The sequence below is a fragment of the Diabrotica undecimpunctata genome, chromosome 3, assembly GCF_040954645.1.
Source record: "Diabrotica undecimpunctata isolate CICGRU chromosome 3, icDiaUnde3, whole genome shotgun sequence".
Classification (NCBI taxonomy): domain Eukaryota; kingdom Metazoa; phylum Arthropoda; class Insecta; order Coleoptera; family Chrysomelidae; genus Diabrotica; species Diabrotica undecimpunctata.
The window spans coordinates 87,305,355-87,332,977 of record NC_092805.1 but is presented as its reverse complement, the minus strand read 5'-3'; the positions used below and the strand labels follow the sequence as shown (position 1 = coordinate 87,332,977).

General features: G+C 34.3%; 1 protein-coding gene across 2 annotated transcripts in view; it reads right to left on the bottom strand.

The window, feature by feature from the left end:
• The window catches only part of LOC140435731 (cytochrome P450 4C1-like), a 65,488-nt gene that overhangs the window by 22,257 nt on the left and 15,608 nt on the right, over positions 1-27,623 (bottom strand). Inside the window, exons 2-4 of one of the 2 annotated variants that reach the window (XM_072524451.1) lie at positions 16,134-16,377; positions 15,888-16,079; positions 9,840-10,025 (exon numbers count right to left, since the gene is read on the bottom strand). In XM_072524451.1, the coding sequence (XP_072380552.1) occupies positions 9,840-10,025; positions 15,888-16,079; positions 16,134-16,362 (607 nt within the window). In that variant the 5' untranslated portion in view covers positions 16,363-16,377. The remainder of the gene's footprint in view (positions 1-9,839; positions 10,026-15,887; positions 16,080-16,133; positions 16,378-27,623) is intronic. The other variant, XM_072524452.1, reaches the window with a different exon arrangement.

The following is a 27,623-nucleotide window of genomic DNA, read 5'->3' as shown; positions in this document are numbered from 1 at the left end:
ACATCGGAGGCTGACGACGGTTCCACCTCCAAAAGAGGACAGGAACCAACAGCCCCCTGTGTGAAGCGCCTTCACCCAAGTATCTCCACGGAGGGCACGTCGAGGAAGCATAAGAAGTCACGCAGTGGTGGAAACACCGCTGCACCTTCCCAAAGCTTCGCGGAAGCCGCCTTAAGACATCTCAAGGTTGCTATTATAGATAAGGTAAACCCGTATGGAAAGGTCACTGCCGACCGGGCAAACCTTATTAAACACAGCCTAATCGAGGAATTGGACAAAACAATCTTGTCCACCTCCAGCACCCACGTTCAAATCGTGGACTTACTCGGGTGAGATCATCAGAGTAGTCTGTGATGACGATGAGGCTCTTGCATGGCTGGAACAGGCTACAGCTGATCTCAAACCGTGGGAGGAAGCATCACTGGCTGTTGTCAGTCAGGATAAGCTCCCAAAACTTACCAAAGCCTCTCTATGGATCCCGGAGGATGCTGTTAGCACCTCTGATGACTCAGAAAGAGTGCTGCGGAGGTTAGCGGCGCAAAATCCAGACATGGAAGTTCCGAGATGGTGCACCTTCCACTATGAGTAAAAAACGATCCTAAAGGACACCTGTTTGTCTTCGGAATCGAAGACGATGACATGGCCGTCCTTAGGAAAAGGGCAATGAGCCACTCTACCACCAACGAAGGAAATGGAAGATCTGGTATACCATTGTCTCAGTCAAAAGGTAGAACTTATTATCGGCTGTGATTCGAACTCTCACCACTTAGGCTGGGACAGCAGAGATAACAACGCTCGAGGTAAGTCTGTTTATGACTATATTATTAGAAAAGATTTGTATATCTTAAATAGGGGCACCGAACCTACCTTTATTAATATTCGTAGCCAAACAGTCATAGATATCACGCTGGCAACAGCTGAAATATCGAATAACATTCAGAACTGGCAGGTATCGGAGGATACCTCTATGTCTGACCACCGCTGGCTAACCTATAATATTAGTCTGGAAAAAAGCCTTATCAAATCGCGCGATAGGAGGACGGATGTAGAACTCTACAACCGACTCTTAGAAGATGCTCTGCGGAATGAAAAGGTTTCAACTCTAGGAATTAATACAGAATTCGAAAGGGAACACGGTATCTACCCAAAACAAAATAAGCTATGCTTATAAAAAATCCTGTCTAATAAAGATAATTCAAGAAAGTCGCAAAACCAACTCTTGGCGGTGCACTGAATTGGAACACCGTAGGAAGATAGCAAGAATAGCTTTTAATATAGCAAAACGCACCAAACTCAAAGAGGATTGGGATTCTTATCAATCAAATCTCAGAGAGTTTAAAAAAGTCTGCAGACAAAGACAAAGAGCTGCTTGGAGAACCTTCTGTGAGGAAATCGAAGATTTCCCGAAGGAAGATGGAAACAAAACTTCCAACCTTCGCGAAAGTGCTGATGTCCTAATATAAACACACTTTCCCGGTTTAAGTGTCTCAACAGCACCAAACTGGATGGAAGAAGCAATCATACCCTCAATAAACGACTGGCATCTCGCCAGAACAATGATTAATGAGGAAAAGTTAAAATGGGTCATATTGTGCTCTTTCAAATCACCAGGGCCTGACGGCATATATCCAGCCCTACTACGGTTTGGACTGGATATCCTTCTGCCGCACCTCGTGGAAATATTCAGAGCCTCCTTGGTTCTGAGATATATTCCTAGGAAGTGGATAGAGGTACGTGTGGTCTTCATACCAAAACTATGTAGGATGGACTACACCCTACCAAAGGCTTTCCGACCAATTAGCCTATCATCCTTTCTGTTGAAAACGATGGAAAGACTATGCGGGAGGTACATAAGGGATGAAGTTCTGGTCCATAACCCACTTCACCCAAATCAGCATGAATATACTTCGGGAAGATCTACCGATTTTGCACTGCATCATGTAGTGGGAAGAATTGAAAGATCGCTGGATAATAAAGAATCCACCCTAGGTATATACATAGACATTGAGGGAGCGTTTGATAAAACCACATTCCCAACCATCACCCAACAGCTCAACGTCAGGAATGTTCCCCTGGCCGTAAGCGAATGGATATTCAGTATGCTCTCTAATAGAGCAATAAGCAGAAATGTAGAATTTCTGTTAGAGGCATGGTTACGAGGGGGTGTCCACAGGGAGGGGTGCTATCACCACTACTAGGGAACATAGTTCTAGATACCCTGGTTGACCAACTCAGCAGCAACGGTTTCTACACAATAGCCTATGTAGACGATATTGCTGTCCTGCAAAGCGGTAAGTTTGAGAACACACTATGTGAGAGATCACAAGTTGATCTCCGACTAATAGAAACATGGTGCAAGGAACACTCACTATCTATAAATCCTAAGAAAACAGAGATGGTCCTCTTTACCAGGAAAAGAAGAATCACGGGCTTAATACCCCCAAGGATTCAAAACTACGGTCTAAATTTTTCTGACGAGGTGAAGTACCTTGGTATTACCCTTGACAGGAAGTTAACATGGAACTCACACTTAGATGGTAGAGCTAAAAGGGCATATATTGCCTATGATCAGTGTCGACGAACCGTCGGACGCATCTGGGGCCTTACGTCCAGGGTGATCACCTGGGTCTACACTGCTGTCATTAGGCCAATGCTAACTTACGGAGCTATTGCTTGGGTACCAAAAGTGCTACAGGCAACATACAAGCGCTACTAACCTTGAATAGACCACGTGTCACATCAGGTTTAGTAATGGAGTGTCACGAATCACTAACTCAAGCTTCGGATGGTAATACCATCATCCTGATGTGGGTTAAAGGACACAATAGGAATAAAGGCAACCGCATTGCTGACCAATTATCTAGGAAGGCGACAGGCCTAAGACTCTTAGGACCTGGGGATCTTTTTGGTTGGTTAACTACAACAATCGCAGACATTGTCAAATGTCACTCCCATACGCAAACCGTAAAAAGATGGGAAGAAGGGCAAGGATGTAAACTTGCCAGGGTAACACTAAGTAACCTTGAAGAGTTAACATCAAAGAAGTACTTGGGAATGACCTGGAAAAACCTACGTTTGGCAGTGGGTTTTTTAACTGGTCATTGTCAACAAAGCAAACACCTCCACATACTGGGGCTAGCAGACACATCTCTATGTAGGAAGTGTGAACGAGAAGATGAAACTGTAGAGCATGTCCTATGTGAATGCCCGGAGTTATCGTTAATACGAGAGTACGCGTTCGGCGAGTCCTGGCCCACACCTGCCCACATAAGAGAGATGTCTCCTGGTGACTTGTCCACCTTCCTAGAAATGGCAGGATGGACAATGAGCTAAGGGTGACAGCTCCCTGGGAGCATGCACAATGGGTCAATTGTGACCTAAGTGCTGTGAAACTTAACTCACCCTCCCTACTCTACAGATACAGATAAAATTAGGATTGTCTAAAAGGAGAAACGTATAAATTGAGGCAGAAACGTATACTAAAAGAATGGAAAAGAAAAGTATTTTTGAAGTTTGTAAAAATTTTTAATTCCTAGCTGAGAGCTTTCGGCTTACAAAGTCATCCTCAGAGCTATGGTCAAGTTTTAAAAAGTACCACTACTAGAGAGGGATTTCATTTTGGTGGAAAAATTCACAATTTTCCTTTTTTTGATTTCTCTCTCTTCAATGGCGGTACAGCCCAAATCGAACCTTGGCCTCCTCCAATCTATGCCTTCATCCTTGCCGGTTCCATAACTATCTTCTCCCGGTTCTCACGTCTAGCAAATTTTGAGTATCCGCTGCCACTTCATCCTTCCACCTTTTCCGTGGCCTTTCTTTTGGTCTTGCGCCCTGCATTTTACTATCTAGTGCTCTTTCTGTCAATATTTTGGTCTCTATTCTCGCTACATGGCAAGCCCATCGAAGTCTCTGAAGTTTAACAAATTCTAAAATCGGTGCCTCTTCGAACAGTTGGTAGAGTTCATGGTTGTACCTGGATCTCCGAACTCCGTTTTCGTTAATAGATCCAAATATCTTTCTTAGCACTTTTCGTTCGAAGACTTCCAGCTTTCGTTTTGTGTCTTCTGTCATCACCCATGTCTCGCATCTATAACATACCATTGGTCTGATAATAGTTTTGTAGACCCTGATTTTCGATCTCCAGTGTGTGTTTTTGGAGCGGAACACATGAGCGAGTGAAAGTAAGCTTTGTTTCACTTTACTATTCTTCTTTGAATTTCTGGTTCTTTTGTTCCATCTGTCTTTAATGTAACTCTCAGACATGTGAAGCTTTCTACAGTTTTAATATCGTCCTTTAATTCAACTGTGCGTCTATTTTCCCTAGCTCTTGTCAGTGTTAGTTCTTTGTCTTTTGAATATTTATTTCTAGTCCGGTCTCTTTTGACCCTCTTTTTAAATGTGAATATATTTCCGCCGCCCCTTCTGTTCTGCGAGACATGATGCTAATGTTATCGGCATAGGTAATATGTATTGATTTATTTGTTAGAAGATTACCTCTTCCTATACTGAATAGTGTCAGTATTGGACAATAAAAAAATTACCGGTGAGTACGTGAAGATTATGAGATAATAGTATGATCGAGTAGGATTGGGTCGTAACTAGTGTTACGATAGCTGTAGAATAGACTAATAAGTTTCATTTAATAATGGAAATGCATCAAGACTTAGTTTAAGTCTATCTTATTCTCAGATGAATGAATTCAATTTGAACATAACGCACATATATCATTGATAGAATGTCCCACAAATGTGATTTGATCTTGGATGGAGTAAGTTCTTCATGTGTACTTTTTGGGGAAATGTCCAAAAAATTCGAATTTTCTTACATGTTCTGAAATTTCCAAAAATCAAAATGTCACACATATATTATCATTTTCAACATTTTGGTACTTACTTTTTAATAAATGTATTTTAAAATTCATAATACAATTTAAATGCTTGGCCCACATGACCCTCCTCCCGCCTAAATTAGATCATAAATTAGGTTGTTTCGTATTCGCATCAACTGCCGAATACGTGTAAGATGTCAACAAAAGTCTTAATAAGTACGAAATACAAGTTCGGGGAAGTACAGCTTTTGTCTAGACGCTAGACGTACTCTACAACTGTTTAGTCTTTATCTGATCGAGTTCGAGTGCCTGTTTCTGATTTATTTTATATATAATATGCCAAAATTTTTAGGGCAAAGGCAGCTAGAGCTGGCCTTAGAGGGGGTGGTACGTGAGTTGAGTGATGAAAATGGTATGTAGGTACATCTTTATTCTTGGAGGTTTGTGCAAGTTTGACATATTATTTTTTTTTGTAAAGTATTACTCAGCAAATTTTTCGTTCTTTTTAGAGCAAATTGATGCTGTCGATATTCAACCCGAGGTAGATCAACTGACAGATGGGAAAGATTTCACAGAGGATCTTGTGAATAATGGCCAGAATATTGACATAACAGGGACTTTCGAGATTCATTCCACCCCAGAAAAACTAGATGAGGGATCTGATAATCACGATTTAGCAACACAACGTCAAGCAGACTTAGCAGCAACGACAGGAAATGGCAAACCGATTTGGAGAGCTGAACAATTCCTAATATATACACCAAAATCTACCTATATCCAAAGAAGAGGAATAAATTCAAGAATTAAAAGGTCAATTAGAGGGCCTATCAGCATTGCATATTTTTTCAAGTTTATCGATGGGGATCTAATGGATTTGATTATTCAGTTTTCGAAAGAATACGTACGGAAGAATAACAGACATGACTTCCATCTATCACGAGAAGAACTGCTGAATTTTCTCAGAATTATACTTTTGTCAGACTACCTTACATTACCGAAGATTGATATGTATTGGTCTTTAGATGAGATTAAAACTGTGGATATTGTCAGAAAATGTATGAGCCGAAATAAGTTCAGATCAATAAAACGGAATCTACATTTGAGTGATAACGACAACCTGGATGTAACTGACAAATTTACAAAACTGCGTCCCTTTTTTTACTCACTCAACCACAAATTTTTAGTTTGGAATTTTTTCGTGTGAGTTGTCTTTTGAAGAAAAGAAAAGAGAAAATGGTTCCTTATTTTGGCAACATTCTTGCAAGATGTACATCAAAGGCAAGCCTGTCCGTTTTTGATTTAAGATTTGGTGCATGTGTTCTTTAAGTGGATACCTTTATCAGTTCATTCCTTACACGGGAGCTGCGGAAAAGAAAACTGTTCTTGGTAATAACTTTTTCGCGTCTTACAAACTGTTGTCTCATTTAAAAACATAAGGATTCTTCGCCACACTGACTATTCGAGAGAACTGAACAAGTAATTGTCCTTTAATACCAAGTAAATTGCTCTCAAAACAGGAAAGTGGCTCCTCTTGAGGAAGAGATGATTTACAGTTTGAGGAATCAACTTATAGTTCTTTCGTGAAATGGAACGATAATTCCATTGTGACAGCAATTAGTGCACATTATAATATAAGACCCCTCAGCTCTGTCAAAAGGTATAATAGAAAACTAAAAAAAGAGACGTCAGTCTCACAACCAGCCATAATTTCTGTATATAATAAATCCATGGGAGGGGTAGATTTGCATGAAAATGGTGTATTACTACGTAAAACTATAGATCCACTATGGTGGTGGCCATTATTTATAAATGCAATCGACAGTGCTCTTGTAAATGCTTGGAAAATGTACAATACTGTGCATGATAGTAAAATGCCACAACTAAATTTCAAATTTTATTTTTTTTGTCTCTGTTCGACTTCTGAAAACGAAGAACTTCGTCCCAAGGGTACTTCCTTCAGAACCACTCAATGAAGAAAAGATTAATCAAAATGGGCATATTATCATTAGAACTGATTCTCGTAGAAGATATCGTGTGTGTAAAAGTCAAACAATTTATATTTGTGAACTTTGCACAATTTATTTACACGCCAACTGTTTTCGGAAATATTACTTAACGCTTTAACCATACATATGTGTTACTTTATTTTTTTTTTATTATATTATTTTTCTTCTTGGCTGCAAATGGGTGAATTATTCTCATTAGTGTTGAATTATATTACTAGCCCGTTACACAAAACGGGGAACCAACTAGAATGTAATCATTACACCGTAATAACTCTCCTAAATACGGCATATAAGATATTGTCAAACATACTTCATGAGAGATTGAAGCCTTATAACAAAGCGTTTCTAGGAGAATATCAGGCAGGTTTCAAGCGTGGACGTTTAACTATTAACCAAAACACATTCTCAAAAAAGTTTAATATAGATATGTACCATATTTTTGTCGGTTTTAAAGCGGCATATGACAGTGTCATAAGGCCAAGTCTTTACAACGATATGAATGAGTTAGGAATTAAAAAATACTCATATGCACGAAAGAAGTGACAATGGCCAAGATGCTATCAGCAATAAAAATTCAGAACGACGTATCAACCAACTTTAAAACCTAGGGGGTTAACCATGAGAGAAATAAAAAGGCAGATCATAATTATTTCAAATAGGTATTATCATGGTCCGTCAAAGTACTTAGCTAATAAACGCCTGTCTGAAAAACTCGTGTAAGACTGTATAGAATACTGATAGTCCCCATTCTCACATATGGATCAAAGGCATGGACCCTAACCAAAACAGATGACTTATCTCTATTGATTTTTGAAAGAAAGCTACTACACAAGATATTCAAAGCGGGCTCTATGAACGTAATATGGAGGAGTAGATATAACTTTGAACTGCACATTATCTACAAGCTTAAGTTTGGTGGAAAACATATTTCCACTATAATCAAGCACAACCGTCTACAGTGGGCAGGACATGAAGTCCAGATATCGGAATCGAACATGATAAAAAAATTCTAAGAGCGCAACCGGTGGGAATGAGAAGACGGGGTAGACCAAAGTTCAAATGGATAGACGGGGTAACACAGATGGCAACAAATATGGAGTCGTCACTTGTTAACCTAGCCAGCCGAACGGCGACATTGCCGGATTGTGAGAGAAATCCACCGTATCCTAAAATTAAAAATTAAAAAAAGTTGAAATTAACGTAAGAACTCAAAGGGAAACAAACCTTTCGAAATAACGTATGTCAAGAATAATAAATTTTAAGATATTAAAGCAAGAGCAAGTGTGTCAAAAACGAATTACTGATTAGGAAAGTTACCAGATGGAGGCCAAAACCTGAAAAACTAAGGGAAAGACCTAGAGAGATAAGGGGAACCAGGTTATGAGAGATATTAAAATCCTGAAAGTAAGAAACTGGAGGGAATTATACACAGATCGAAATGAGTGGAAGAAAATTATAAGGAAAGCCAAGTCATACAACAAACTTTGACAATACACAAGAACAATGAGGAGTGATTTACCGCAATAAGCGAATCAGAGAACTCTAAGTAAGAGCGGCAAACATTCCATCAAGAATGAAAGGCCTTGATGATGATGATTATGATCACCACACCTGGAAAACCGACAACAGAAGTTAACTTTTACACACCGATTCTGCTATTCAAGTCCACTACTAACGATGTCAAAAATATGGGAAAGACTTTTATTAAACAGAATAAAAGAAGCATTGCAGTTTGACAGTTTGGTCCTATCTCATCTATTCGGATTATGAGAAAATCGCTCTATAATTCAATAATGTCACAGAACCGTCAGTGAAATAAAAAAAAGCCTGAAAAGAAAACTGTGTACCTTAGTATTTCTTGACATACAACAAGCTTTTGACAAAGTTTGACATACAGGAATATTGTACAAATTGAAACATTAAAACATTATTTCTTATCTTAAAATGACATTTTTATGAACGCTACTTCCAAGTCAATGTCGATGACGAATTATCTGATTACCATAAAATAATGACTGGAGTACTACAGTGCTTGGACTTCATCATTATGATGGTGGTACAGCCCTTAAATTGCTTTGACCTTCTCATACTTTCTGCGCCATTCTTTCCACTTGGTAACAACTGTTGTGTTTAAGACCAGTTCTTAAACACAACAGTTTTATTCTCCGACAATTATCAGACTCCGACTCCGACAAAAACTTCAGAATCATCTTAAGCTACTACATCATAGGGTAGAGAAATGAAAAATAGAAATAAACCCAGCCAAGTCAGCGTATGTAACATTTACAACAAGAAGAAGTAATTGTCAACCAGTAAGCATAGATGATACCTAAATTTTCATTAAAACAGAAGTGAAATATCTGGGACTTCATCTTAATGAAAAATTAACGTGGAAAACACATATAAAAGCTAACGACAACTTTAGCTAAACAATAAATAGCTGGATAATAAATAAAAAATCTCAGCTATCCATAAAAAATAAAAGAAAAATACAAACCAATCTCGACATATATTATGACATATAATTATTGGGGTGCAGTATACCATCAAATACAAAGCTCTTTACAATATTTCAATCAAAAATACTCCCCTGGTAAATATCGACACTGCATTACCGACTAGGCCAATAACATTATAATAGGGGAACTCTTTAACTCACCAGTAAAAAAAAAAGACTTAAAGGACTGCGGCCGGAAGACTTAAGTGATTTAAAATGAACCATTGATGGGTGGTACATTGAAGGTGAGTCAAGCCCTTCTTACATCATATTGACTTATTCTATGTATTTGTTAAGTAGTTTGTAAGTTGCAATAAATAAATGAATATAAAAATGAATTGGTTTTTAAATAAATAACAGAGTTCAGTTTTCTCCCTAGACAAAATTACTTTCTTTGTCTCCTCCTATCTCCCTCCCTTTCAATCGCTGTCTATCTAACACTTGTGAAGCAATTATAATTAATACGTTATTTTTTACTTATGCATGTTATTTAATCTTACTATCTTACCACAAATAATATCCAGAGTATATTTAGAAATAACGTTAAAAACGTCAAATTCTCCTTTTCCCGCGTAGTTATCTAAAATACCGATCAAAACCTCTCCTTGTTCCGAAAATACTTGTACAAAAGTGTCCAGAATTTGTGGGTTGAATGTCGGCGCTATCATTTTTCGATGCATTTTCCATGTCGAAACTGAAAAATATAGTTCTTACCTGTTAATAATTTAGAATCACAAATATAAATAAAGTTTTCTCTAATCTTTGGTATTGATAACTATAAAGTAATGCCAACAGGCAATCTCTTAGGCGTACCTGTTTATAGACATACACTTTTATAAATGTATATTAGTTTTTACTAATTCATATAATATAGACTATAACTGCAGAACTACATAATAAACTGACTACCTATTTCGGAATAAAAGTGCCGAAATAAAATATTTATTGCAAAAAATGATCAAAATTTCTCTGAAATAACCTAAAGATACTAGACAAATATTTGCAGAATATGTTGGCAATTATCTTCATTTGGTACTCAAATCGAAGGATTCGAAGATTAAAAGTATGAAATAAAAACTATTGTATACTAGCTCACTCAACAGACGTTGTCCTGCCCTAGCTACATGAGTCAAAAAATGAATAGAATTTGGCTTATTTTTGGAAACTTAATTGTTTTGCAATGTGGACACAACGTTCATTTGTCCAATAGCAACGATTTGCTAAGAATAATTATAAAAATATCGTGGACAGAACACGCCATAAGCAGAGAGGTTCTGAGAAGGATGAATAAAGAGATGAGAATTTTAAACACAATCAAAACAAGAAAATTTGAATGCATCGGATACATTACACGTGGAGAAAGATACACTTTGTTCCAAGTGATTATAAAGGGAAAGATCCAAGGAAAGAGAGGCATATGAAGACGTAGAATATCATGACTGCGCAACCTAAGAGACATGTACATTTGTACATAAAATATACTTTCCAGAGCAGCCATCTCTAAAGTCCGAATTGCTATGATGACTGCTGACTTCCCTCGCAAAGATTGCACTTAAAGAAGAAGAACGACGTGCTGTAAACTGTATTCGATTGCCACCTTGTACAAAACTGTTCGAATTAATTGGAACAAACGAAAAAAAAAACAATTTTTTTCTAAAATCTTAGCTTTTAATCATTACATACCATATCATAAGTAAAAAAATGAAAAATCTTTATATTAGTACGAAGTATGTCCTCCTTTAGCAGAAATGACCTCCCCAACACGTCTTGAAATTTACCTGAAAAACCTCAAAACCTGAAAATTACCTTTTTTTCAGTCATCAACAGTTCACGATCGATATTTTTTTGGCCAATGTTAAGCGGTTTTTCCCCTTTTTCTGTGTTTCAAATTGTTTTTTCTTCACTTTTCTTGCCTTTTGGCCAACTTCCAGAAGCTTTTTTCATATAATTGAGATACTCACTTTATCACATAATCCAATAAATCTCTTTGAAGGTCCAAACTTGTCTTTCTAGGATTTAGTTTTCTATTTCTTATTAGAATTTTATCAGGTCTTGAAGTTGTTTTCCGTTTGCGCCTACATTTTCCTTTTATTTTTTGGAGATGATGATGCGGAATATTAAGATATCTTAAAATTCTTGAAACACTTGATTTTCCCAAACCAACTGCCGTAGCTATATCTCTCACAGTCATAGATACATATTCAGTAAGAGCGATTACTTTAGAACGTTTCATAAGTGTAATACCCATTTTTGAACAAGCAAAAGTAACACGTATTACTCGGAATACAACATTGCAACCACCGGATGCCATGCTGAAAGGCTAACAATTGAACTACTCACACTCTAAAACCAGTCAAACGAGACGAGTAAACTAGAGTCAAGGTCAATCCGTCACACTGCCTCTAGGCAGATATAACCAGTTTCAGGCGGTTGGGGACTTCACCAGCTATCACATACTAACACTATGGACGGCCGTACCTTAACGGCAAGATTCTAAGCCAGAGCGCACGAATTAGATCATAGACACCAACAACAACATTTTCATTTCTAAAAACGATATGAGCCGTTCACCGTGCTTCGGAGAACACGTAAAGCCGTCAGTCCCTCTGGGCATACTATATTATTATTATACATACTATCAGATCAGAAATACATGTTTGTCCCAATTAATTCAGAAAGTATGATAATTGAATGCCGCTCAATGGGGCTTAAACGCGACATTTCTATGTTGTTAATTTAGATTCCATTTAACTTCATTTCGCTTCTTAGCGTTGCTCGTCAAAAAAAAATGACTTGTTAGTGTTTATGTATAAACACGTATACCACGGGTTAGTCTATCAAAACTTACCAAAAATCGATATTAAATGCTTACTGTTTAACAAGGAAAAGATTATTTAAATCAAAATAATTCAGCAAATTGGGAAACTATTGATAAATCTATATTGCCAAGACTGAACTGCGTTTGCTACTTTTTCAATACGTGTTATACCATTAATATTTAAAAATTTTGGAAAAATGCCATATTTAAGACATGAATTTATAAAATGCAATCAAATACAACAATATGACTTTATAATTTTACCGTTCAGTACATAGTTTAGAACCTTTATTTGCATCTAATTCCTGAACTTATTTATTTTATACATTAAAAGAAAAATAAAATTAAATTGTTAACCTAAAATAAGTAAAATGATCAATAGTAACATCAAAATCTACTAACACAACTGTTACAGAGATATTCCGCGGTCATAGTATCCGTTGGTTTCATCGAGCAAAAAGACAAAAGAGGGAATCTAATCGTTATGAAAAGGCGACCAAAAAAGTGGCCTCTGATGGCGGACATATCCGGAAATGCGAATGCGCCAAATTTAAATTTTCCGACACTTATTAACAGTAGCTATAAAATAGATTTCAAAATGTGTCTTAGACGAGAAAATTTTAATTAAATATTAACGATAACAGTCTAAAAGGTGAAACAATTGTTAAAAAACTTCAATATAAATAAGATTTCATGTGACAGTTGGGACAAATAATAACATAACCCAACTAAATTTGATTTCTTAAACAAGGAAAGACTCTCTTTCCTTGTTTAATTTGGCCTCTCAAGATGGCACTTCCTGTCCAACAATATTTTTGCCCCCACTACCTTTACATTCCCTCTTTTGTCTTTTTGCTCGATGGTTGGTTTCTAGCCTCATACAAAATATTGATATACATATTTTATAAATTAGCTTGAAATAAAAACGTTGTGCTCACAATGATTAATTACACGGTACTGCAAAGATTTTGATGTCCAAGAACAAAAATATTTTTCTTTTTTGACGCTGAATCCAAAACCGGTGAGATTTTTTCCTATCAAGTACAGTTTTTTTGCTACACAGATTGTATAAGTAGGCATTACATTTAGAAATGTGACCGAAGATTTTATCATCTGGTGATGAAATTGTTGTGACTTATTCAAAAATGTAAATGTAAATTAGTGTAAAAAAGTAATTATTTCGAAGTATTGATAAAGTACCTATTTGACGGTTAAGTTTATTTATACATTTGGCAACCCTCCTAATTATGGCGGGAAGTATTAGCCCCCTGACGATAGGCTTGGCTGTGATTGGCGATACAGAAAGAGCGTCAGTTTCAATTCTACTGTCGTGTTGTATGATGAGATAAATATTTTTTTATTATTTGTTCTAAAATAAATCAATCTCGGAGAGCGTGTATTAATATCTCTGAAGTATTTTGTTATAGTTGTGGGTGTTTCGTGGTTGTAAAACAAAGACAACATATTACCAAATTTGTAAAAAATGTGTATTTTTCATATTTTGGTGTAAAATTTGGCGATCAAGACTATTATTAACAGGTAAAAAGAAAGGTATGTCCCTTGGAATACCGATGGTCTGGAGAGAACCATCAAATCGTGTGGATGATTGTTACTTTTTTCTGACTAATATATGTGATTACCTAGTTAAGAACAAGAAATCTATTTTTTATCCTAATACATTCTGCTATTAGACCAGTAGCTCATATCGACACTATACCTGTTCCTGCCCCTCCTACTGTTCTAAAAGATGTTAGTGATGACTCTGACTGTAAAAGTAGTGAAAATGAGAACAGCGTATGTGATGATGCATATGAACCTGATGAAGATTGCTCACCTAAACTTTTTACTCAAGAAGAATTAAATGATTTAGATAGAACTTCTGCAGATGCTGATAAAAGCATCCAGATTAAAATAAAACAATCTCCTTACAAAGAGTGCCACTTTTTCTTGGTATAGTCATCGTAAACGAGAATTTGCTCCTTACTTTCAAGAAAGAGATGTAATGGTTTTCTGTAATAGCATTCAATCAATGATGTATTATTTTTGAATTTAAAATTTAAATTTTAAAAGAAATATACAAAAATATGAAAATTCTCTTGGAAAAAATTTGAATACGAGGAAAATAACTGTGTAATTGTGGAGATTTTAAAATCATCGGTATTCTCCTAAGTTTGCAAAGTGGATTTACTAAATTCCCTTGTTTTCTTCGTGAACGGTATAGCAGAGATAAGTCCAATCAGTATAGACCAGAAATCTTGGAAAACAAGAACTTAGTTGGCACCAAGGTCAAAGAATGTCATAAACAGTTTATTATTAAACCACCCCAAACATGTTCTGCTTGCACCTCTACATATAAAACTGGGATAAATGAACCATTTCTTAAAAGCGTGAAATAAGGAAAAACCATGTTTCTAGTATTTTGTTAAGATGTTTCCTAAGATAAGTTCTGAGAAAATAAAAGCTGGAAGTTTTATAGGTTCTCAAATTCGTCAAACTTGTAAGCAATTTGCGAACACACCAATCATGTAATAGACCTTTTAATACGAAAAAATATAAAAAAATAACTAAATAAAAAAAAATATTTAAAACAAATTATTATAAAAGATGACCAAAACAAAATAAAAAATATATATACATATTACATACAATATCAAAAAGTGATATAAGGAAATATTAAAAAAATAATAAAAACAAAATAATAAATAAAAATAAAAATAAAAAAAATAAAAATCACAAAAAAAAGCACAGTCAAAACAAGTCAATTCCTTAATTTACTTTTAACTTACATTTAATACTAACTCGAACTCTGATTGTTGTTCTGTGTCAGGTCAACAAAATAGTCTGGTCAATTGGCTATGCCAAGGCCATTAAAAAAAAAAACAAATTCGTCAACTAATGATTTACACTGACTTTGAAAAATGCATGGATACTAACGGAAAAAAATAGATAGAAGAGCTTCTTGAAAACCAAAAAATCCCAATTACAAAGAAGAAGTAACTGACTTGTTAGTTTCCATAACCTAGGTTGTCTTATGAGTGTAAAACTTCATTTTCTTCACTCACAATTAAACTATTTCTCCAATAATTTGGTAGACGACAGCGAAGAACAGGGTGGGAGATTTCATCAAGATACTAAATTAATGAAACAACATTATCAGGGCAGGTGAAATACTACTAATACTACTATGGGTACCTCGGGAACCTCAAGAGAGACTAATCCAGAAGAATCTACATCTAGAAACTTAAGAGAGATAAAGTTTCTTTTGACTGAATGGCAAGTAAACATTATATTAATTTACGTAATGGTTATAGAAAATTAAAATAGAGTCAGCTTTTAACTTGTAACCAATGATGCTTTAATTTTCTTCATCTTAATATTTTCATTTATTCAGCATCGCCACTATAGCAGACCTGTCTTTTCGTACAAAAGTTAGATGGCGATTTGTGAAAAATCTGTACGTGATAGGGAAAATTCGATGGCAGATTGAGAACGAACACGCAAACGAGTTCTAAAACACCTTTCACTTCACAGTCACCGATCATTTTTTTTTTAATTGCAGCACTGTGTTATTTTTAAATTTTATTTAATTGTAATTATTACATAATTTATTATTAAATCAATTTAAATTAATATATTGTTAAATAAATTGAAAAAAAAAGAATAATTATATATTTCATTTTGGATTTGGTTGAATTCTTTCATGCGTATCCACATCAATCCACATTATTCCATACTTACGTTCGGCAGTAAACAGCCCTTTTCCAACTACAAAATCTGCCTTGTAGTTCAGTCGTTCCTTTGCCAGACATTTGTTGAATAATATTTCAAAATATTTTGGGTCTGAAACGGCGTAGAACAGTCTGGGCCCGAGCCATACTCTAAATACTCCTGGGTAAGTCTCAAACAGTTTGGAGATATTTTGAAATATTTCTGAAAAATAACATTTAAGAGAGACCATTATATAAATCGACATCAAATTCTTACCATAACTGTCTCCCAGGAAGTACATAAACGATCCAAAGATTGGTAAACCTGGTGGTCCAGGCATTTCCATTGAGCATTTATAAAGTCTTCTTCTGCTCCAAATAATTTGCAGAAACCATATTAAAGATGTACATATGGTTATTACTAAGAGCACGTCAAAAGCTGCCCAGTTATATTTGGCTGGAATTACGGTTGTCAATCTGGTGTAACTGGAGAATATTTCTTCCATTTTAATAGATGTTTTCTAAAATATATAAGTATATAACAACAAAATGCATCATTCATAGCCTGTATAGAGTATATGAATTTAATTATATGCATTATGAACAGAAAAACTAACACGTTGCTTTGGTATTAGAACGTATAGGGCTTCACAGGTCGCTATCAAGCGAAATATATGTGATTCAATTTGAAAATCACTTCTGGTTATCAGTACCAGGTCGGGTACTTGACCATGCTAAGAGGAGAGATCCTTCTTATAGAAATAATTTGAAGACAATTTTCAGAAAAGAGAACAAAAATATAATATCGATGTCCTCTTGAGACAGATCATAATCATAATAAAGAAAATAATAAAAAATATCAAAATGATTAATAAACGTAAATAACAATGAGTTATCCACAAAATATTAAGAGTAAGGGACAGAAGACGAAAACAGAAAAACAAAAATTTCGGTAATACAACAAGATCAATAAAGAAGTCAAAATGTAAGTACATATAGTAAAAAAGTTGTATAAAAATAAATACCTAAAAACAGAAGAGCTGCAGATTAAAAACGATATGTTAAATATGTACAAAAAGACGATCGAAATAAACAGATTGACTTTAGACGTAAATATTAAGGAAACGAAATAATGGACAAAATGGATTTAAAGTATATTTAATAGCTTGATGTTAGCTTATCAAAATAATTAATAAAAAGATAAAAAATGTGTTTTTTATTTGCCAAAAAAAATTGTTTTCACTAAAATGCAAAAAACTTTAATTTCGGACTATGTTGAAAAATTAGTGGTAATTCCGGACTAATGGTGTTTTAAGTCCCGCCTGTATATTAAAAGGATTATCTTTTTTTTGTTTTAAACTGTATTCACAATTTTTTGTAAATATCTATTTTAACATTTTCAAAGTAGGTATAAAAAATACAGAAGCATAAAAACATAATTTTTGTATAGAAGAGGCATAGAAAAACTAAATACAATAAAAAGATGTACATACGTAATACATTTTGAAAGAAAAAAAAACAACAAAAAATACTTTCATAAAATACTTAGCAACAGTATTTTTTTTTTCATTTATTGCATGAGCGCATAGAGAGCTATGAAAGACCTACAAATTATTTATATCAGGTACAGAAAAAAGACCCCTTTTATTAAAGTACTGAGGCGATGTTGCAATTAAACAAACAATTTCCTCTGAATCATACCAAATATTATAATCTGTCTCTGGTCATCTACAGTGATATCCTATTTTTTTCATAGCTTGATTTTGAATTTATCTTCTGTTATTTCTTCTACTACGCCTGGAAAATGTTTCTACTCGTAAACTACAATGACGTAGTGACCTAGCTCGTAGTGGCCTACCTCTAAAGGTAGTGGCATATTATCATGCACGTTGCGTTTCCAGCACATAGCGTTTAGTTTCCGAAAAATATAATTTAAATGGTTTTAAATATGAACAACTCACACTGTCCGGAACGTAGCGTTTCGGACACTTAACGTTTCCGTTCAGTATATTCGAAAACAATATTTTACTAATTCCGAAGGCTACGTAACGAGTCGTAACCGGTTGGTAAGAATTAGATATCCGTCGTTTTCCCCTTGTTGTTTATTTAGGTATCTGTTCGCGATTTTGATACAGAATATTTAAAAAAATAATTTTCGAGGCTATTTTGTCATTTATGCATGTTTTTTTATTGCTTTGTGACAATTAATTACGGAAGTGATAAACAATTAGGACTTTTGTACGGAAGTGATACCTCTTCTTTTTAAAAATACTTTTTGGTTTGATATGTATGGCTTCGTTAAATGTAGTATTTTGTTTTTTAACTGAAGGTGTAATTAAATTTAAAACATATTTAAACTGATTCCTATTCAGTCTAAAATATCCATAATATTTTTCATCGTCATCAATTAATTCTCTGTATAAAGTCCAGTATTCACCTTCCTTCTTCCTTTCTCTTAGCATTGGATGTACTTCAAACCTTCTTTTTAACAAAGTTTTTCATTCTTCATCGTTAAGTAGACGAGCAATTGCACATAATTTTTGTCGAGAAAAGCGAGATCATATCTTCACCGAACCAAACTGAAACCTTCTATGTATGAAAATGTGAACGAGCAGTCTGATTGCTGGAGTGGAAACGCTACGTGCCGGAAACTATACGTGCACGATAATATGTCGCGACCTTATAATCCCTAGAATTGTTAGTTTTCGGCTTTCTAGTTCTTTCACCTGTTTTTCTGCCAGAACCAACATTTTTGTTTAAAATTTCATTTCATTAAGGTTTTGGTTTTTCCTTGCTTCCTTTTTATTTTTTTCAACTTCTACTCTCCTCTCGTACTACATGAAATCATCAAAAATCGTTACTACAGGTGTTAATTTTTTTGTAGCCTTTCTTTTGAACGTTTGAGCTATTTTTCTGGGGAAATAAAATGCATTTTTAAATGGCATTAGAAATTTTGGAGGAGTGACAAAATAGGGTTCAGCAGAATTTATGGGATATTGATTTTCAAAATAGGTTCAGAAATCATGAACTGTTTTGCATTCACATTTTTCAATGTAGTTTTTGGTATACCATACATTTTGGATGCTTTATAGGCAGACATGCCACTTTTCATATGTGAATATTTTTTTGCATTGGCTTAGGCGTTTTAGTTCTGACCATGATTCTAGAAAAAAAAATCAAATGTGAATAATTGTAAACACACACACAGTTGTAAACTTCCTTTTTTGGTTTACAGAAAAAAAGAAGGGGCGGAATTTGATAGTACGTTTTTGGTAATGTTTTTTTTTTAAGAATATATTACATTTTTAATAATTTTTGATATTAAAGAACAAAAAGTTGAATTAAAAAAAACACGCTTACATTCTTAATTACGACCCATTGGGGGCTATTAGCTACTAAAATTGTGTCCTAATACCGGCCTAATCTATTTCTGTAAATTCTACTTTGTTTTGGCCCAAAAACTAAACTATTAACCATTTCTAATGAACAAAATACTGCATGTAGCTGAAAAAATATTTTCTGTAATAATTTGCAAGCAAATATTGTAAACAATGAATTTCTCAATGCTTACCTAAAACACTAAGGATTGACGACCACTCTCCAACTGATTGCGTCGCTTGATTAAAACAAAAGCTAGAACATGGCACCCCACCATTTATACATAAAAAATGGCCTAATAAATTTCTTGCTAGGATGCACACGCACCGCAGTATTAAGTTTTACCAACTTAAGCGTATTTACAAAATATTTTAAATTTTTTTAATAAGCCAGATTTACGTCACGAATTTGTATAGCCCATTAATAAGTAGTTTTACCTTATAGGGCATTAAGACAACGCAACGAACTGAGAAAAAATATTATATAGACTTGTATGTCCAAGAGAATAACATGTAACCACATGTCTGTGATAGACCAGTAAGCACCATGGGCAGTCTTGTCTATACATTGTTGCCGTAAGTTGATTACAAGATTTAAAAGCAGGTTCCTATCTTATATTAAACCAACAGTTTTTTAATATCAATTCATAAAAAATAACATAATAGATTCTTAACGGAATAAATTAAAACAATTATTTATTCTAAAAAATAACAATTTTATAATTTTAATTAAAACTATTTAAAATTCAATTTTCAAAAAGTTCACCATGTTTGGCAAATCATTAGCCCAATCTACTACTAGCCTGTATAATTGCCTTCGGGTGTTCGACAACATTTCGGGTGTTATGCTTTCTTCTTTACGTGCCATCTCCGCGACGAAGGTTGGCAATCATCACTGCTATTCTAACTTTTGACACTACAGCCCGAAAGAGTTTAGTTGACCTGCATCCAACCCATTCTCTGAGGTTTCTCAGCCAGGACATTCTTCTTCTACCTATGCTACGCTTTGTTTGAATCTTTCCCTGCATTATTAGTTTTAGGAATTAATATCTGTCACGTGTTATATGACCCAGATATTGTGGCTTTCTTATTTTGATGGTATCCAGTATATCCCTGCTGTTCTCTATTCTTCTTAGTACTTCTTCATTGATTATTTTGTCTGTACAGGAAATTCTCAGCATTCTTCGATATGCCCACATTTTAAATGCTTCCAATTTATTGAGACTGTTATGTTTTGAAACGACTTAATGATTTTTTGACTTAATTCGTCTAAATTTCCGGCACGTTCATGCCATGTCGGTAAATTTGTTGTTTCACATAACTCAATACGATAAAGTCCAAAGGTGTAAGATCCGGAGAGCGAGGTGGCATTTTTATGGTACCTACCTGTTGTACTAATTACTCTATCTGGAAACGTATTGTTTAAAAAATCTAGCACCAACCGTGCATTGTGAGCTGGACAAGTATGATACTTTAATATTTGACAATAGCTCTCAACATGGCTTTGTAAGCCTAAAGCGCTCAGCTAGGAATTAAAATTGTTTACATAGTTCAAAAATACTTTTGTCTCCATCTTTTGACTCAATTATGTTGTCACTTAAAATACCAGCCCAGACATTGACTTTTTGACGGTATTGTGTTTTGTAAGGAACACTTATGTGCTTATTTTCTATAGAGTACCCTACGGTAACAGATGGATTGTGATGGCCAGTTAAAGAAAAAGAAGACATCTGTAAAAAGATTTTTTTCATGAAATCTTCGTCATGTCCTCACAAAGCGATTACTTGTTTTTTTTTTTAAATATTTCGTACAGTTCTAGCACTAATACCAGTTTGTCTTGACATTAGGGCGCTGTTACAAGGAAAATTGATTTCAGCTAGACTAAATACGGCAGTTTCATGCCGTTCCCGTTCTTCATTAATTGCACAAGCTGGTTGATTTTCATCTTCATCACTATCCGTGCATTTTCTACAATTCTTGACACAACCAATTTTTTCAAATTTAAAAATAATGAGAGTTTTTACAATTTGCGACAGGCCAGAGGACAGAAAACAATTTATTTAATTGTTTAGTTCTTCGCCCCCAAAGCACTGTGCTCGCCACTGTGATCGAACCACTGAAAGGGGAAAGATTTCTGAGACATTAGTTAAACTTTTTGGTTTGAATCGGAATCAGCTCGAACTGCTGACGAAGTAGAAATACTAAAATAACTGTTACATCGTTCAATTGATTCTGATTCAGACGTGAAAAGTTTGACTAATTTGTTTCAGTTGCTGTTTAAATCATCTATTCGAAAGTTTCTGTCCTCAGCTAGCCGGAAAATGGACCCAGAATCTTCTACATCACACCAGTTTCATATATTTCTAAGCCAGAAATGTAATTTTCTTCTGGGACTTTTTCTACCCTCAATCTTGTCGGTGAGTCTAAGTTTTAAGAGGGAGTACCTTGATTCAAGCAAGACGTGTCCCAAATAAGAAACCTTCCATTGTTTCATCACACTTAACAGTTCTCGGCCTACTTTAGCCCGTCGCAATACCTCCTTATTGGTAACTCAATTCATCCACGGTATTTTAATTAGTCTTCTCAAAATCCAAATTTCGCATACTTCAATTCTATTTATTAATTTTAATTTTATTAACCAAATTTCTGCACCGTATTTCAAGCCGTATTTATTTCCTGTATATACTTGTAACCAGCGCTTGCAGGTCTTATCTGCTAGAATAGCTGTGTCGTCCGCGTAATGAAAACTGTTAGTTATAGTCCCATTTACTCTAATTCCATGCTGTATGTTTCCTAGAGCAATTTGAATCTTGTTTCACGTATATATTAAAAAGCATTGGTCAAAATATACAGCCATGTCTAACAGCTTTCAGTATTTGTTCATACCCAGTGGATAACGAATTATTGATTTTAAGTTCGACCATCTGGTTCCAATAGAGGGATTTAATAATACCATTGACTTTTTCGTCGACACATGTGCCATATAGAATGGGCATAAGAAGACTATGGCCTACACTATTGAAAGCCTTTTTGTAGTCAATAAAACAAACTTATATATCTTTTCTCTGATCGTTGCACTTTTGCATCAGGAGTTGCATATAACATAGAGTGCATTTCTGGTACCAATCCCACCCTTAAAATCAAACTGCGATTGTTCACTCTCTTCGCATATTTTATATATATTCTGATGTTAAGAAATGCTTTAAGAATGTGATCCATGAGACTAATAAATCTGTGTTCTTCGCAACTCTTGGTATTTGGTTTCTTAGGAATAGCAACAAATGTTGACTTAAGCTAATCCCTAGGGATGTGCACGCTGTTATTAAAGTTCACACAAGATTTTCTTATCCATTAGTTTCGTTACTTCAACATATATATGTTGTCGTGGTTAAGTGTTTTGCCATTTTTAATATGTATTTGCCATATGCGAAGACGAACTTCCTGACTGCGATACCTGTGAGAGAGCCATCACAAGACATCCGCTGATCTATTCCAAGCTGCTACAAAGATAACTATTATGGCTAACGTTCATTATTACATTATAGATCAAAAAGAAGAAGATATATATATATATATATATATATATATATATATATATATATATATCGGAATATTACTATCGAATACTACTAACGAGTTACAACTTACCATTATGCGAAGAGATCGAAGATCGGAGCCTCAGTTTAGCCTAAGATAAACTAAAACAAGCATTAAAAGGTATATAAAATAAGAAAGTACCTAGCCCTGAAAGTTTACTTATAGAGTCTCTTAAAAACTCACCACAAGTGGTAATAAAAATCCTATGTGATATAATCAACAACTGCTTAAAAGGGAGAAAGATTCCGGAAGAATTGAAAATAGCATTGAAAAAAATGCGAAAATTATATAAGATTAAGTGTGACGTCATCTATTGGTAGACTTTAAAGAAATCGTCTAGAAGAAACAATTTCAGATGTAGAGTGAATTTAGAGCTGATGAAACCAAAATAAACTTGTTTGGGTCCGATGGAAAAATATCGGTGTGGAGAAAGCCGAATGAAGAATTAAAATTAAAAAATATAAAGGCTGCGGTAAAGCACGGTGGAGGTGAAGTGATGATGTGGTGGTATATGTCATCTGCAGAAGTAGGTAAAATGCATTTTATTGAAGGGAAGATGAACCAATACATGTACTTGGATATACTAAGGCAACATTTCGCCGGTAGTGCTCAAAAATTAGGTATTAATAACAATTACCGGTTTTATCAGGACAGCGATCAAAAACACACGTCATATCGGGTTCGTACTTGGTTGCTTTATAATTAAAGAAATGACAGTAAAACACCATCCCAGTCACCAGATTTGAATGTTATTGAAAATTTGTGGTTGATATTAAAAAATAAAGTAAATAGTGTCGCAATATCAAATAGAAATAAATTAAAAGTAAAAATTACTGAAGTTGGGAAACAATTTCCCCAGAGTTTACTAGAAAATTGGTCGAATCAATACCTAGACGAATTTTAACCGACAAAAACTAAATGTATTTTAGTCACACGAAAACATAACACTCTAACTCCACATCTGAAGCTATATAATCAAACCCTCCGTTTTACAAATAATATCAGATTTTTAGGTATGGTTTTCGACCAAAAGCTCTCCTAGAAAAAACATACAAAAGAACTTAAAAAGTCATGCCAAGCAGGATTAAATTTTATGAAAACTATTTCCAACAAAAACTGGGGAGCAGATCAAAATACACTATTACATGTATATAAATCTTTAGTTAGATCCAAACTCGACTATGGTGCGATAGTTTATTCATCAAGCAAAGTATCAGTATTGAAAACCTTAGAAACTGTTCAAAATACAGCTTTACGAATAGCTACAGGTGCGTTTCGAACAAGACCAGTTGAAAGTTTACAATGCTTAACAGGAGAACCACGCCTAAGTTTACGATGCAAGTATCTTTCTCTCTCATATACTTCTTAAATAGCTAGTAATAAAGAACAACCTACTTATATGAATACGTTCACAGATCGATTTTAAGACACTTTCTCTACAACAAGACTAGATCCACCATTTTAGAAAGAGTTAGAAGAAACCTTCATGACCTACATCTTGAATTTCCTGAAATTCTCCCAACAAATTTCTCAACATCTCCATCTTGGTTAATACAAATTCCCAAGATTAGTACTAACCTTAGTATATATAAAAAAGTGAGACTATAACAGACCTGATCAAACAATCATTCTTAATAGAAATGGAAACATAAAAATCGCTATAAGATAGGTATACACTGACGCATCCAAATCTTCAGATGGTGTTGGTGCAGCCATCCTCACACCCAATACATCCTTAAAATTTAAATTCAATCCCATTACTTTGCCATACACTGCAGAGTTGTTTGCAATATTACAAGCACTTATCCACATAAAAGAGTCGAAACAGTCCCCGTCTCTCATAATAACCGATTCACTAAGCTCACTTCACACTATCAAACGTTTATATACTAATAATCCAATTGCCTCACATATCCAATCAGAAATAGAGATTTTAAATAATAATAAGGGAATAATAACATTTAGGATGTGACATCAAAATCATACATAAAATAATTAAATATTTATTGTTATTTAAGTATGATATATTTGAAACCCAAAAAATATACTATCATATATTTTTAGCATATACCTAGTATTTTAAAAGACTTATACCTAGTAATTTAATTTCAGTATATAATTTTTTTCTAATAAATATTGAGCCACTGACACAAGCTTAATTTTAACTTTAACTTTAAATTTAACTAATAATATACTGTTGGAAGTGCATCGTATGATCTTTTTGGTTCTCTGTAAATTAATGTTTTTTACCTAAGTTTTTTTACATATTTTTTATATACATGTACAATTACCACATGTCTTTTGCTGTGCTAAGTTTGAGTTAATTTGTAAACTGTATTCAGTTCCAATTAATTGTTTACACAACTTAATCTTATAATGTCCATTATCATAATCTTCTTTACACATTTAATCTCTTTGACTGCTACATATCTTTTTAAGGTAACACACTTTTATAATAACTTTTCCATGGATGTTTGGTTTTTCATATTGTTCTTTTTAGATGAACTGATGATGCTTTCTGAATAGAAAGCGAAACGTCTTCAATAAATAGATGAAGTAGCCACCTTCTTTGTCTTTTATTTCTCCACTTTGACCGAAAAACCCACCACTCTTAATTCATTAAGACACTTTTATAATAACTTTTCCATGGATGTTTGGTTTTTCATATTGTTCTTTTTAGATGAACTGATGATGCTTTCTGAATAGAAGGCGAAACGTCTTCAATAAATAGATGAAGTAGCCACCTTCTTTGTCTTTTATTTCTCCACTTTGACCGAAAAACCCACCACTCTTAATTTATATTGGATTGACGGTCGTACTCCTTTTCTCGATATATATATATATATATATATATATATATATATATATATATATATATATATATATATATATATATAAATATATAAATATATAAATATATATATATATATATATATATATATATATATATATATATATATATATATATATATCGTTGATACTAAAAAGTCGTATTCGAACTGGTTTCAAAATGATATATTTATAAAGAAAAAGTAAAAACAAAATTATTACTATTACAACGGTGGTGATTTGCTTTAGGTTTGAAAGTACTTAGTCTCAAACGAACTCATCCAGTTGTTTTCAAGTACTTTTTAAGTTGGTATTATATACTACTCGAAAAGAAAAGACATTACAGCCGCAGAATACTTATATCCTTAAAAAGGACTTTATATAAAATAAAATATCAGGGATTCGAAGTAATGATTAGTTGTTATCGAATCCGTTCATAAACTCGAGCTTCTACCAAAAATTAATTTCCTATATTTCCCATTCTTTTATATTCTTAATGAAACGAATCGATTGAGAATTTTTTTCTTTTTTCTCCGTTCAATGTCACAGCGACCTTATTCTTGCGATTGATTATTATTGAGTAACTTAAATTAGTATAATGCAATAGATTTAATTTACTTAATTCTAGTCTATATTTTTATGTAGATAAAAATGTTTTTTAAATGAAATTAAAGAGCGACAATTGTCTTTAATTTTACGATGTTGTGAGGGTAATAATGATAAAACTAGAGTATTTAGAATATTTTTTATTTCAAGATGGAGTTACTACAACAAACAAGATGGTAAATTTGGATTATAAAATGATTGTAAAAATTTATAGTTGTAGTTATTTAGGATCGGTATCATGGATTAATGAAATAGAACGATGCGAGTAGTAAGTTTTCTGATAAAATTTTAACGAATACATTAGAAAAATAACTAATACATTATGACGTAATAATTCTTAGATGGATGAATGAAATGACAAATAAGTTAGGTGTGGCACCAAGTGTTTCGAAAATTAGAGAGAAAATAGGTGCTTTTCGTATAAAACATAAAGAATTGTACTCGGAACTGAAGCAAATCAGAACTGGGTACCTGTGAGTACACAAGCCAGTGTTTGGGAGCCAGTTTTATATCGGATCATCATCATCATCAACCTATATGCGTCCACTGCTGGATATAGGTCTCCCCCAGCTCTTTCCATCTGTCTCTGTCTTATGCGGCTTGCATCCAGTTATTGCTAACACGCTTCAGGTCGTCAGTTCATCTAGTTGGTGGGTGTTCTCTGCTCCGTATTGCTTCTTGTATTGGTCTCTACTCGACAATACGTTTTGTCGTTATCTGATAATCCGACGTGTCCTGCCCAATTCTATTTTAGAGACGCGATTTTTTTGATGAAGTCTGTTGTTTTTGTTCTACGACGTATTTCTTCGTTTGGGATTCGGTTTCTAAGAGAGACACCCAAAATCTGGCGCTCCATAGCCCTCTGAGTCACGCGAATCTTAATCACTATCTTTTTTGTGAGTGTTAATGATTCCATTCCGCTCCATAAGTGAGTACCGGTAACACACATTGGTTAAAGATTTTCCTTTTGAGGCATATGGGTAGATCCGATTTAAATACATAGTTTAATTTATCAAACGCTGCCCAGGCTAATCCTATGCGACGTGGGAGCTCACATGTCTGGTTATCTCTGCCCAACCGAATTTCATGTCCTAAGTGCTTATATGTAGTATAATATACGATGTATTCTGGACGTAATCCCTTCCATCAACAGCAATATTTCGATTTAGCACCAGATTAGTGATTATTTGCGTCTTGTTCATATTATCTTTAGTGCAACCTCCAAAGAAGCGTGTTATAATTTTTCAAACATTATTATTGCATCATCCATACGATCGGCTATAAGGACGATGTCATCTGCAAATCTCAAATGACTGAGCTTCTCTCCATTTATGTTAATACCATGCTAGTTCAGGTGT